At 35.0% G+C, this 13,108-nt stretch overlaps 1 protein-coding gene across 1 annotated transcript in view; it reads right to left on the minus strand.

Annotated features, from left to right (window-relative positions):
• LOC117388736 (polycystic kidney disease 1 like 1) overlaps window positions 1-13,108 on the minus strand; it is a 32,467-nt gene that overhangs the window by 693 nt on the left and 18,666 nt on the right. The window contains exons 33-53 of the mRNA XM_055230290.1: window positions 10,357-10,463; window positions 9,440-9,539; window positions 9,221-9,352; window positions 7,675-7,848; window positions 6,458-6,638; window positions 5,891-5,994; window positions 5,525-5,808; window positions 5,345-5,429; window positions 5,123-5,269; window positions 4,934-5,052; window positions 4,749-4,859; window positions 4,580-4,679; window positions 4,443-4,502; window positions 3,684-3,823; window positions 3,379-3,613; window positions 2,392-2,496; window positions 2,163-2,303; window positions 1,477-1,590; window positions 1,289-1,408; window positions 563-709; window positions 334-471 (exon numbers count right to left, since the gene is read on the minus strand). Of these exons, the coding sequence (XP_055086265.1) occupies window positions 334-471; window positions 563-709; window positions 1,289-1,408; window positions 1,477-1,590; window positions 2,163-2,303; window positions 2,392-2,496; window positions 3,379-3,613; window positions 3,684-3,823; window positions 4,443-4,502; window positions 4,580-4,679; window positions 4,749-4,859; window positions 4,934-5,052; window positions 5,123-5,269; window positions 5,345-5,429; window positions 5,525-5,808; window positions 5,891-5,994; window positions 6,458-6,638; window positions 7,675-7,848; window positions 9,221-9,352; window positions 9,440-9,539; window positions 10,357-10,463 (2,844 nt within the window). The remainder of the gene's footprint in view (window positions 1-333; window positions 472-562; window positions 710-1,288; window positions 1,409-1,476; window positions 1,591-2,162; window positions 2,304-2,391; window positions 2,497-3,378; window positions 3,614-3,683; window positions 3,824-4,442; window positions 4,503-4,579; window positions 4,680-4,748; window positions 4,860-4,933; window positions 5,053-5,122; window positions 5,270-5,344; window positions 5,430-5,524; window positions 5,809-5,890; window positions 5,995-6,457; window positions 6,639-7,674; window positions 7,849-9,220; window positions 9,353-9,439; window positions 9,540-10,356; window positions 10,464-13,108) is intronic.

Here is a 13,108-nt window from a genome sequence, read left to right on the forward strand (position 1 = left end):
AAGCTTTGGCTTTGAGAGAATAAAAATAAATACACAAAATTCATGAGATAAATTAAGAAAGTGATTCATATTGCTACTGTTGACCAAAATATGCATACGTTTTTAATTAATATCACTAAATTTAACAAAAGGTTTATTTACAGGCACTTAAATACTTTTACTTCAGTTGATATTTTCATGTGATACTTTTACTTAAGTAACAAAACTGAGTACTTGTTCCACCACTGCTTTTCAAACATACACTGCGATCGCATTTACAAAAAGCGTCTGTAAGATGGTTATAAGTGTTTCTAAATAGTTTACCAACGCTAGATCCTCTTTTTTTGTTTTTACCTGTGTCTCAAATTTGGATGGGTCCTGCCTTGGTGAAATGGGACTGTCTTCTCTATAGACTCCAGTTTGATCAGACAGGGCGTCAAGCTTAAACAACAGTTCGTCCAATACGCTTTCAAACTGCTCAAAGTAATAGGTCTGAAAAATAGATATACAACATAGATAGTATAAGTTAGAATATTACACCCAACACAGTATCAGATATCTGCTTTACTTTGTTTTTTCTCACCTTTCTCTCTATGTTATGGTCTATATGTGCTGACCGAGTCCATATAGAAAATAGCTTCTTTTTTATGTATCGAACCAAGTCAGCCATAGTGAAAATGTTTCTCCTTCTACGCAGACTTTTTACAGACAAACCCACAACATTTATAACCTATAGGGAAACACAAGTTAAATTAAAACAGTGTAAAATTATTTAAGAGCCTATATTACACAAAATTTATTCTTCTGAGTTTTAAGCCACATTATACTGTTCTTACCTCATCAAAAACATACCTGGAGTTGTGTTTTGTTTCATTGACACCTGTTTGAGTAATCCTGGTTTACATCTCCAAAGCTCAAAATGTTCTGTTCCACCTTGTGATGTCAGGAAGCGGTACTTTTCAAGTTAACAGATACCTTTTACCTTTAGTTTAGTTGAGATTGGCAATTCCAGACATGAAATTATCCAAATGATTCTAGTGAAGGTGTATGGAGTTTAAAAACACAGTGGAGCACTTCCTGTATTACCACATGACATCACAAGGTGGAACAGAGTGTTTTATATTTGAGAGAAGCCTAATTATGCAGGGTTTTTGTGTTAAACATTTGTGAATGAAACAAAACGCAACTCTGGATATGTTTTTGATGACAACATTATAATTATAATTGTTCAGAAAACAGTGTAACATTGGCATTTTAAACTTTCTTATTCTTCCAGTTTCAATATGTAATAGTTGTTTGTGACACATACCAGGGCAGTCCACATTAGTCTAGTTATAACAGAAATGACACCATGATGAAGTCCAATTCTTTGGATATGGACTAGCCTTCTCATAGAGGAAAATGCAGCCACAAAGATAAGACCAGCAACCTGTGGCAAAGATTTTAAATTATCTTGACAATAGTACGCTAATAATGTGAAATGTTTAGTATAGTCACCAAAATCCAGAAGAGGCTGCAGTTGGAGTGGGTCTGGGGAGCTGTCTTGTTTACCAAACAGATACACCTCAAGGTTAGCAGGAAAAGTAATGTGCCACGTAGGCTACGTATAGTCTAAAGATGTGGGAAAGACATATTCTAGTCAGTATAACTATTATCCAAAAATCAAATCGGAGAATTACCTATTCATATTAAATACTTTAAAGGTCCTATATTAAGCAAAGTTGACTGTTGTGATCTTTAAGCCATGTTAAAATGTTGTTACCTCATCAAAAATATACCCAGATTTGTGTTTTGTTTGTTTCTGTTCCACCTTGTGATGTCATAAAGTGGTAGTTTTCAATTTAACAGCTACCTTTTACCTTTTGTTTAGTAGAGATTGGCAATTCCAAAGCTGAAATTATCTGCATAGTTTAAGTGAAGGTGTATGGAGTTTAAAAATACAGTGTACCACCGTATGACATCACAAGGTGAGAAAGAGTGTTTTCTGTTTAAGATAAGAACTCAGCCTAAATATGCAGGATTTGTGTGTTAAACATGTGTGAATGAAACAAAACACAACTCCGGGTATGTTTTTGATGAAGAAACAACATTATAACATAGATCAGAAAACAAAGTAATATGGGCCCTTTCCATGTATTTGACTTTAAAACAAGTACTGTCTTTGCCATTCAGTCTCTTTTCACCTGATCCCACGTGGCTAATTGATTAAAATCAATATGAGTCTTGCTGTTTTGTCTCTGCAGCCATTCTTCAACTTCGCCCACCACAGCAGAGCGATAAATGCAATAAAAATGATAAACGATGGCTACTACGAACACACCAACCTGCAAAAGAGATACAGTATTGTTTCTAGCGAGCCTACATATAATTTTGCATACATACAGAAAAAAAATAAATATATGTGTGACTCACTTCTAACCAGTTACATGGGAGCTTGCCATGTCTGAACAGTCCTTTCTCACAAAGAGACAAAACGTGATGGCACAGACGCAGGATCAAAAGTATCAGAAAAAGTAACTGGACAAACACAAGTATATGACAAACATTAATAGTTCGTGCAGAAAAAATAAATTAAATAAGAAATAATATTCACTACCAGTTAAAAGTTTGGAATCACCCTCTCATTCAATGTTTTGTTTTTTATTTTTTACTACTTTTTAGATACATATGAAAGACATCAAATATATGAAGTAAGATGTATGGAATTATGTAGCAAAGAAAAAAAGGTAAATAAGTCTAAGGATTAGAATAAAAAATATAAAAAATTTGTAAAGTAGTCACCCAAGGCCTAGCACCAAAGTACATATCTGACATGTTAGAGCCATATGAACCATCTCACACTCTGAGAACTTCAGGGAGTTCAGGGACCTTTTAATGTTAATTTAATTATGATTATTTGTGATTTTAATATCTTTTCTTATTCTGTAAAGCACTTTGAATTACTGCGTACGATTGTGCTATATGCCTTGCCGTGCTTTTGTCGAAAAATATTTAGTAAAGTCATTTCACTTTTCACTTTTTCTTTACTACATAATGACATGTATCTTGATTAATATATTTGATGTCTTTCCTATGTATATAAAACATAAAATGTAGAAAAAGTAGTACAAAATAAAGAAAAAAAAAACTTAAATGAGATGGTATGTCTAAACTTTTTACTGGTGTTGTTTAAACTTACAGTACCATTCTAAAGTTGTTGTTTTTTTTGTTTTTGCTTTTTTAAATCAGTTATTTAATGTTTTTTGTTGGCTACACGATTCCACATATCTTACTTCATATAGTTGATGTCTTCTGTATTTATATAAAATGAGGAAAGTAGTAAAAATAAAGGTTTGGACACACCATCTCATTCAATATATTTTTTTCTTTGACTGGTAGTGTATTTAAAACCACACTTACCTTACAAGTCATGACCACATAGTCCCACTGGGAGGCGCTATCACACACTCGTACAGACTGGACACTGGCTGAAGGCAGAAGGATCCCAAAAGGACTTTGTTTGATGGTGAGAGTGACACTGGTGAACAGGTTTGGAGCCGGACTGTACAGGGCAAAATGAACCTTCAAGGCCACCGTACTTTTGCCTATCCAGTGTTCTGAGTTGAGCTGTTTGAGTTTTAATTCAGCAATGGTCCTGCAAAATATTATACTGTAGGAACTGAAGGAATGCGTAATATTTGTAGTAAAACAATAATATTTCTTACTTTGTGTGTCCCAAATCAGTTTTAGCTTCTTTTGTTGCCATTTTTAGATCCTCCAAATTGTCAGAGCATGTATGTACGAATAATTCTTTGTTTTTGAAATTAATCTTATGACAATTTGGTAGAAAAGTTGAATTTAAAGCCTGTGATTGTACAGAGAGGAAAAAATGCACACATCAACTGTAAATGAGAGGCCTACTGCGATTACTAGGGTAATTTGAGAGTACTCCCATTATGGATGAGAAAATGTATTATATGGAGTGGTGGAAGAGGTACTCAACTTTGACAATTGAGTAACTTTTTACTCTGTATCTGCATTTTTACTTAAGTAGATTTTTTCATGTGATACTTAAGTAAAAATGTAACAATTTAAGTTAAAATGGTACATATTTTGGTCAACAGCAGCAATATGAGTCAGTTTCTTATTTTTTTCTCATGAATTTTTTGTATTTATTTTTGGTTTGCACAAAGAGGAACTTTGAACTTGAAAAACTTTAATCAAGATGAAATAAACAAAACAAAAAAAAATGAATCAAATGAAAAGTACTTTTTACTTTTCAGTCCAGTTAAAAAATGTAGTGGAGTAAAGTACAGAAACCTGCTCTCAAATGTAGTGTTGTAAAAGTAAAACGTATATACTGTAAAATTTACTTAAATACAAATACCTAAAAACTCTACTTACAGTACTTTACTCTTTGTACTGTTTCTTTCCATCACTGATTATAGACTATTTTGTTTGCTAATTACCTTATGATGTATTACCTCCGTTTTCCAAAGGACAGGCTCTCCAATTAAAATATGAGAGTTTTGAAATGCTGCAAGCTGCGAAGAGGTAAAGAAACCAGTGAAGGCAAAGTACAAAGTGATCTGATTTACAACAATAAACAAAAAACGGTTACCTCAGCTGTAGAAGATGTATTTCTGTAAAGCGCATTAAGAAGACTGGTCTGTGCCCATCTCCACCACTCATCATAGGTTCGAACACTCTTAAAACTGTCACTGTAAACTCAAAATATGTATATTTTAGAATATAAATATATAATACATGTAAACTGTTAGTACAATTACCTTATGAAGTGTTTTTTGACAGTTTTGTTAAGATTGTAATAGTCGCTGGAAGAGCTCTCATAAGTTATACACAACATTAAAGAAAACATGGAGCCAAAAACAATCCAGTCCCTAAATAAAAGAAACCATAAATTGTACTTAATACTTTAACAATGTTACCTGCATTTGCATAAATTCACACTTACCACACTCTTTCACGAATAAGTCTGTCTCTTTTTCTATTCCAGCGAGATTTTCTGAGCTCTGTAAACACAGGGGGGCGCACAAGACGCAAGAAACGTTGTCTTTGTCTAACCTCAAGTAACTATTGAAAAAAATAAACAAATAAAACAGATTAAAATGGCGTTATACAAGTTTAAATACATTTTGTTTACCTTTAGGAGGGTTGGACGTCCCGTTTGACGCAAAGCCCAGTTCTGAATAGCTTTGAAAATACTTTTATTCACGTGGCGAGTTGAAAAGTTTAAAATAACCCTGCTTTTTCGGTGCCACATAGAAACGACCAGTGCCATTGTAAAAACCTAGGGTAAAAGTCATAAAAACTATTTCAGTGTATTTTTCTCCAGCTGTTTAGTTTGTTTAATGTTACAATTTACCAGTAGGGGATGAAAGAAGAAAATGCAAAACAAAAGAGAGAAGAGAAGTGATTGTATCCAGAGCACTGCCTCTCTGCGGGTAAACCTGGCCCCAAAAAGACATACATGGTTAGAACTGTTGTCATAAAAAAAACAAGAATCTCTTGAAATAAAACTTAATTACACCGCTTTTGACTCTACCTTACTCCAAGGATAGCAGAAGAAGCCAGGCAGGTCACACAAAACAACAGACATAGGACCCAAGCCACATTGTTAAACCATTGAGGCATTTTTGGATCGTCTTGACAACTTTCCCTGGCCTTATAAGTTCCATCTTCTTTCTTTTTTTCATCTCTAAACAAACTCGAATCCTTGTTCTCGTCTGCACCATCAATTACAACTACATCCTCTGTCACATTATTTTGGATTTCATTTAAAACTGTATTATCCAAACCCCAACTGGACACTGGGAACAGATCTATATCCTAAAAAAAAGTCATATAAAACAGCATGAAATGAAAACCACAAGTATAATTAACTTTAAATGCATGGGTAAATGAAACAAACTTGATATTTCTTTCTCCAGGATTCTTGTAGCCACTGTTGTAGGCCGCCCCATGAAATATACAGCTCTGATATAGTGTTAGTGTTAGGATTAGGGTTCAATGCATCTGCAAACAACACAATACATCTATTATTACAAAAACTGAAATAACGCCTGTAATTTGATTTATGTTTTCTATATTGATTTATAACCAAATGTGTGAAACTGATTTTAAATTATCTGTAAAAAGTACATTTTTATAAGCACTTTTCCACCTTCACGGCACTCAAAGCTTTACATCAAGGAACCACTCACACACATTCATACAGGTGAGGTGGGTTAAGTGTCTTGCCCAACGACACAACGACAGCATTCATCTGTGTCGAGAGCGGGATTCAAACCGCCAACCTTCAAACTGGAGGACAAACGCTCTACCAATTAAGCTACTGTTACCCAACCTATTTATGTATCAAATGTATCAGTGGACAAATCTAATCTATGTATCAAATATATAAAATAAGCTCTGAAAATAAAAAAGGCTGTTCCATATTTTGAACACTTTATAAACACACATAAAGTCAAAAACGTACATTCAAAGCCTTCCGTCTTTGTCTCCGCTGGGCTCTTAGTTGCCGGTCTCATAATTTTGAGTTGACTGAGCCGAAACATAAAGGATAATAAGGTCACTACAGGAAGAACTAATGCAACACTTAACATCCCTGTTGTGACTGCGTTCATTGATAATTCTTTAACATCCAGCTCAAAAAGCATCTGCAAAAGAGACAAACCAATTATTACAAATGACAGAAGACATTTTGGTAGTACTTTGATAGTATTTTGGTAGTACTTTACAGCATAGTAATATAATTAAATTTTTTTAACTACAGTATTAAAGTTAATGTGATAATTCAGTGTAATAAAAGTAATAAAAAATGCTAGTTAGCTCATTGTGTCTCAAAGCTCATGCTAACTTTTATAAAAAAAAAAACATAAAATATAAAATAAACAAGCTGATAATATTCAAATTAATTAAAATAAAGACTACCCAATTGTTTTTAAAGGTGCACTGTGTAAGTTTTCTGGTGGAGAGTCCGCCATCTGCTTGTCTCATGGTGATGTCATTGCTTTACCTGGGATGTTCCACAGTATGGAATTAAACAAATATTTATTGTATTTATTAATTTACAGGTACAGGTTTTTATTTCTCAAAATTACCACAAAGACATGCATTCTTACTCTGAGCGGGATCACTTCTCCACAGATCTGACCTGTAACTTGGCCTTGTGATGTGGCCTTCTACCAGAAAAGTTACATTGTGCACCTTTAAATGAATACTTCAGTTTGTGGTGTTGTTTTAATATTTATTATGCCTCAAAATTAGCATTAGCATTAGCACTTAGACACAAACATCTCTTTTTAACCACAGAAATGTCCTCCGGAGAAGTATTCATTTTATTTGTGCAGTTTTTAACCCCCACCTCCCTGTCCATTGGCTTATCTTTAATTATTTATTCATTCGACTTGGCAAAAAACCCAGAGATAAAATCAGACAGGAAGAGGTGACGCTAACAGTGAGGTTGCTAGGCGCTCTTATGCACATTTCACAACTGTCAAACTAATTTATTTCACGGTAATATGACAGACTCTTGCCCTCATCCAGTATTAAAGATGTAAATTAAACATCATTAGTATTTTCTTGTAATAACAGTATGTAAACAGGAGTGGCAGTGGTGCAGTGGGTTAAATGTCTGCCCACTTACCAGAGAGTAGCTAGGATAGAAACTCACAAAGTCAATAATGTGCTAACCTTGTCATTTCTTTGTGATATGATAACAGTGCTGACACATGCATAGCCCAGCCACAGTAAAGCACACACGCTCAGTCTTTGGCCCTGTGTGAAAGGCTTCAGGTTCGGGCAGCTGTAAACTGAAATCCAGATGTGAAAGTCCGTCATGTAGTCCCACACTTTGAGACGCAACATCTGGAAGTACACAGGAGAAAAACTACATCAGATCGATAAACAAATAGATAATAGAATAATAATCACTTTATCTGAGCTACATATCAAAGGGAAAACTTGAGGACTTTAAAAACATTTGGTGCCCTTTTTGACATCATGTAGAAACCATAATTCCTATTGTGTGAACTGTGTGTTTTAGGGTGGAGGGAGGGTCTTAATGTATATTAGTGTCATTTTATGTTTCAACAAAAATACCACGAGTATCCCAGTTATGAGCATTATCCCTAGTATTATGGATATGACATTTACATGCGCTCAGAGAAACCAGGATACTCATACCCCTGTATACATGCACAATCAGAGTATCCTGGATATTTAGAGGAGTCGCTATGGCAACCATGGCACGGATATGGCAAGGAGCTAAACATTTTGGTAACCATGCTAACACTTTTAAGCCTTTCCAATAACAAAAGAACAAGGTATACTTCAAAATAAAGGTGTTAAAATAAAAGCAGACTATTTTAATACAACCACCTTTTGTTTATACAGGTATAAAATAATATTATTTTAAAAAGTTCTGGAAGATTTGAGTTGTTTTGGGAAAGTTGCAGCTCCTACTGTATTTGTTACATCAGTTCGCACATGCTCAGTACAGCATCAGTGTGAGAAATCAGGATACTCCGTCTACACGGCACAATATCCTGGATACTATCAGTATATCCCAGTGAGAGTATCCTGGTCTCTCATAACCAGGATACTAGCTTATCCAGGACACTGAAATCAGGATACTGTGTTTACATGGACACACACAAAACCAGGATACTCTGGAAACCCAACCATAACCGGGATACTCGTAGCATGTAAACACACTCAGTATTTGTTAATCTCACAATAGAGAAATCCGCTTGTCATAGAAGCTTTAATAAACCATAATAAGGTGCAGCATGCATAAAAAAAACTATATAGACTTAGAATGAATGAGATTACAAAAGCCTAGAAGTCAAAATAAGTCAAAATTAATTATCTGAAGCACATGTGTCAAACGTGGCCCTCAACATCATTTTATGTGGCCCTCGACAGGATAAATTAAAAGGTTTGATGGTCTTAAAATGTCATTTTATCAAGAGATGTGCAGTCCCACAGCCATATTTTTACATCTAGGCAAATGTATATGCAATATTTGAAACTTGAAAAAGTAATAAGTACAAAACAGTTTATTAACAAGTTATAGTAAATAGTTAGATTTATTTTACAACTGGCCCTTTGAGGTCAACCATTTTACTGATGTGGCCCTTGGTGAAAACATGTTTGACACCCCTGATCTAAAGTCACAACTACATGAACGTGTTACTAATGTTGCTGTTAATCAGTATAAATGCTGTAACTGTCTTGCCTTTCCAAATCTCGTTTTCTGATCATAAACTCTCAGCATTCGCTCCACCCGCCCGTCACTCCTGTCCACAGCCAACCAGCACTCACTGACAAAGAGCCACATACGCCCCTTAACCTGATGATCCCTGTTCACCTGAAAATCAAACATAAAAAGCAAACACACTGCTTATTTCTAAGTATAAAAATGTATTGTTAATGCAAAAACTGTGACTAAAGTTACCTCAAACACTTCCACACGTTTGAGGTACCAAGTGGGAGTTGGTCCAGAGTTGTCATGCCAGATGTGAATCCCACATAGTGATCCCAGGCTCTCAGCTGCACTGTAAGAATAAATGTAAAAGTTATAGAGAGATGTAGTAAATTTATACGTAGTTAAATATGTTTAAATAGACCTTAACATGGATTTCAGATTCCTGATATACGAAACACTGTAAGGACTTTTTCACATTCAAAAGATATAATATTGTAATTATTGTTCAGAGTTGACACCTTTTGTTGTTCTTGTAACTTTATATGTTGTTGTTAATGTTACTGCTTTTGTATTGGTCAGTTACTGGTCTGTTTTTGGAGACTGGCTCTAGTGAGTTGAGATTGCTGTTGTTTTTCTCTTGTCTTAGCGTGAGTTAAGGCCTACAGTAGCCCTTGTGTTCAGAAACTAAACAACCAGAAGAAAGTTACACATTTCCTTACTCCAGAATGCTCCAATATTTTGTTTAAAATAGTTATATGCTACGGCAATGTTCCTAATTTCTTATCATTCTGAAACCCATGGAAAGCAAAAGCGTGTGGTAATACAGGAAGTGCTCCACTGTGTTTTTAAACTCAATACACCTTCACTAGAATCATTTGGATTATTTCAGCCCTGGAATTTCCAATATCTACTACACAAAAGGTAAACTGTAGCTGTTGAAAATTACCACTTCATGACATCACAAGGTGGAACAGAGCATTTTAAGCCTTGGAGATGTAGACAGAGTAATAGTAAAGGATTAGTCAAACATGTGAATGAAATAAAACACAACTCCACGTATGTTTTTAAGGAGGTAACAGCATTATAACATGGCTTACAGAGTTCATTTTGATTGATTTTGATGGTACAGCCCAACAACAATGATTGCACAGTATTTCAAATCCTACCCGACAATGAAAGTGTCTTGAGAGTTCCTCCTAAACAAAGTGCATCCTGGGACTTGAAGCTCCTTTGTCTGAGTAAAGCCATCTTCTCCACAAAGCACAATGTAAACCTAAAAAAGTACATTTTATAATTATTGTAATAAAGCTGATTAGGTTAGTAGGTTATGTACTATATAGTTCTGCTGCACATGAATGCACTGTTTTCTGGATATTTTCTTATCGAAAACATGTATAATTCTCACACACGGATTGTTTGCTTGTCCTTGTCCATAATTTTCCCACAAAAGACACATGCCCAGTTCTCACATCCCCCACGTATAACTATAAATACAGACGGCTGCCGTGTAGATACTGTAGAAAAATCTAACAAAAAATGGCATTTGTTACAATTACTGTTTTCTTCCTGCTCTTTCTCAGTGGATTGTGGGCTGAGGAGGGAGTGATAACTCAAGACAACGGTAAAAGTAATATCACGGTTGATGTGTGGGCTGAGCTGAAGGAGCTGAGAGACATGGTGATCACGGTAAAGGGTGAACTGACCAACAACAACAACAAGATTGAGAAGCTGGAGGAAGAAAAAACAGGTGATGCAATTTACATAAAATACATGTATGTTTGTGTAACAGATATTAATACTATAACTGTGATTAAAGCATTGGATTCAAGATTAAGTGCAAGTGAATCTGAAGTTCAAGAGCTCAAAAGACAGCTTACAGGTTGTAAAAATACTGTAACTTTACATTACACAATATACTCAATACTATGAGGACATATGGAGGTGAGTTAATGACTGTGAATATTCAATTAATGCAGGCACTCCAAAGGTGGCGTTTTCACTTGGTCTAACAGACAATGGAAACATTGGCCCATTTTCAACTGCTGTCACCTTAAAATTTAGTAAAGTATTTACTAATTTTGGTCAAGCCTACAACCCACATACAGGTACGTAACACTAAGGCAAGACACTACAGGCAAAATGGATCATTTTCTCTTTTTTTTTTTTTTGGTCAGTTTGCTCTTTCAACTTCAAATCTTTCACCTGAAAACAAAATCATTCTAATCTGGTTGTTATGGCTGATTTTACAAAATGATTTGCTGATATAATTCTAAGCCTGATTTGATGTAATTTATACTTTTTACACAAGATATTCAAAATACCCTCTGTAAATATGTCCAAAATATGTGCATTTTTAAAAAACATTAAATGCCTTATTTGTATATGAAAACATTACATCAGATATCAATTTTATTACTCTTATCTATGTAAACTACGGAAAAAGTTTATCTCTAAATTTACCTGCATTTTAGCTCAACAGTGACCGCACCTCCAGTTCCGAAACAAAGTTTCCCATTAGTTTGTCTCACAGACTTTGCAAAAAAAAAGTATAGGCCTTTGAAAAGTTTGAAAGTCTGCTTAGGGATAATCAGCTATATAGTAACTAATGACCACAAGACCTATAATTTTATTTAAAATCTGTTTCTGAAACTTTATAAACCACAAAGTTATTAAAGCATTTCACAGAATATTGCAATTTAAACGGCCTTTTTGGACTTAAAACAACCGCGTTATGGATAATAATTAGCACATAGCTGGTTAGCACATAGCAGTTAGCCTCTGTGATGCCTGAGACTTTTCAAAAAATTCAAATATTAAAAGTTCAATGTGAAAAATGAATGGAAAATTGACTTTCGGAACCTGAGCAGACTGTCACTGTGCAGCTTCATGTGTGTCTTACCTTAAATCTTTGGAAATAATCTCTGTGTGTTTGAGAAGCAGCTTGTTCTAAAATGAGGCATTCATCTGTTGCAGGTGTCTTCACAGCCCCCGTTCATGGGGTCTACTACTTCCAATTCAGACTATTTTGCCATTCTGTTCATAAATACACAGGAGTAATAATCTACCACAACAGTAACAGGGTGACCATGACCGTGGGTTATAGTTATGGTAATGGTTATGTCGATGTTGTAAATGGACTTGTCCTGGAGTTGGAAAAGGGGGATGTGGTGTATTTGAATCTACCTGTAAATTATGTTGTATATGATAGTGTAGATAATCATTCAACCTTCAGTGGATTTCTTATTTTTCCTCTTTGAGTCCAACAGTTACATTATACCTGATGATAATTATCCATACAAATAACATTCCTTTTGAGATCAATAAAAACAGGCAAAAATGTAAAAATAAAATTGCTTAATCTTTTATATTTTTTGGGCTAAAATACTATTATAAACTGTAAAAATGCATTGTACTGCTGTGAGCAACATTAGCTCAGTTTTCAGACGGTTTGTTCACTGATCTGTGGTTCAAATCCCGCTCTCGACATGAACATCATTGGTAGAGGTTCAGAGCCACTGAACCGGTTGGCGGTGCAATTCCAGATCAGGACTGTTGTTGTGTGCCTTGCCTCCAGTGTCTGCGTACAATGGTGTTTTCAACTGTGTGTGTGTGAATGGGTGAGAGGTTCCTTCATGTGAAGCGTTTCGAGGTGGAAATGTGCTATATAAAAATGTGTGTTCATTTTTACTTGATAAAAAGGTATCAACACAGCGGTGGTACAAATAGGTGTGGAGGATGCGAAAGCGAGACTAACCCCAGTTCACTGATATATTAATAAACAAACATATTATGGTAATTTAAAGTCTGAGCTAATAGCTACAAACGTCAATGCATCATAGAAACAATATAGCACTGCCAATAAACAAATATGAAACTTGAGATTGAAACTGCTGGGAACAGATCAGGGAACAAATGGGA

Source organism: Periophthalmus magnuspinnatus, chromosome 20 (assembly GCF_009829125.3).
Source record: "Periophthalmus magnuspinnatus isolate fPerMag1 chromosome 20, fPerMag1.2.pri, whole genome shotgun sequence".
NCBI lineage: Eukaryota > Metazoa > Chordata > Actinopteri > Gobiiformes > Gobiidae > Periophthalmus > Periophthalmus magnuspinnatus.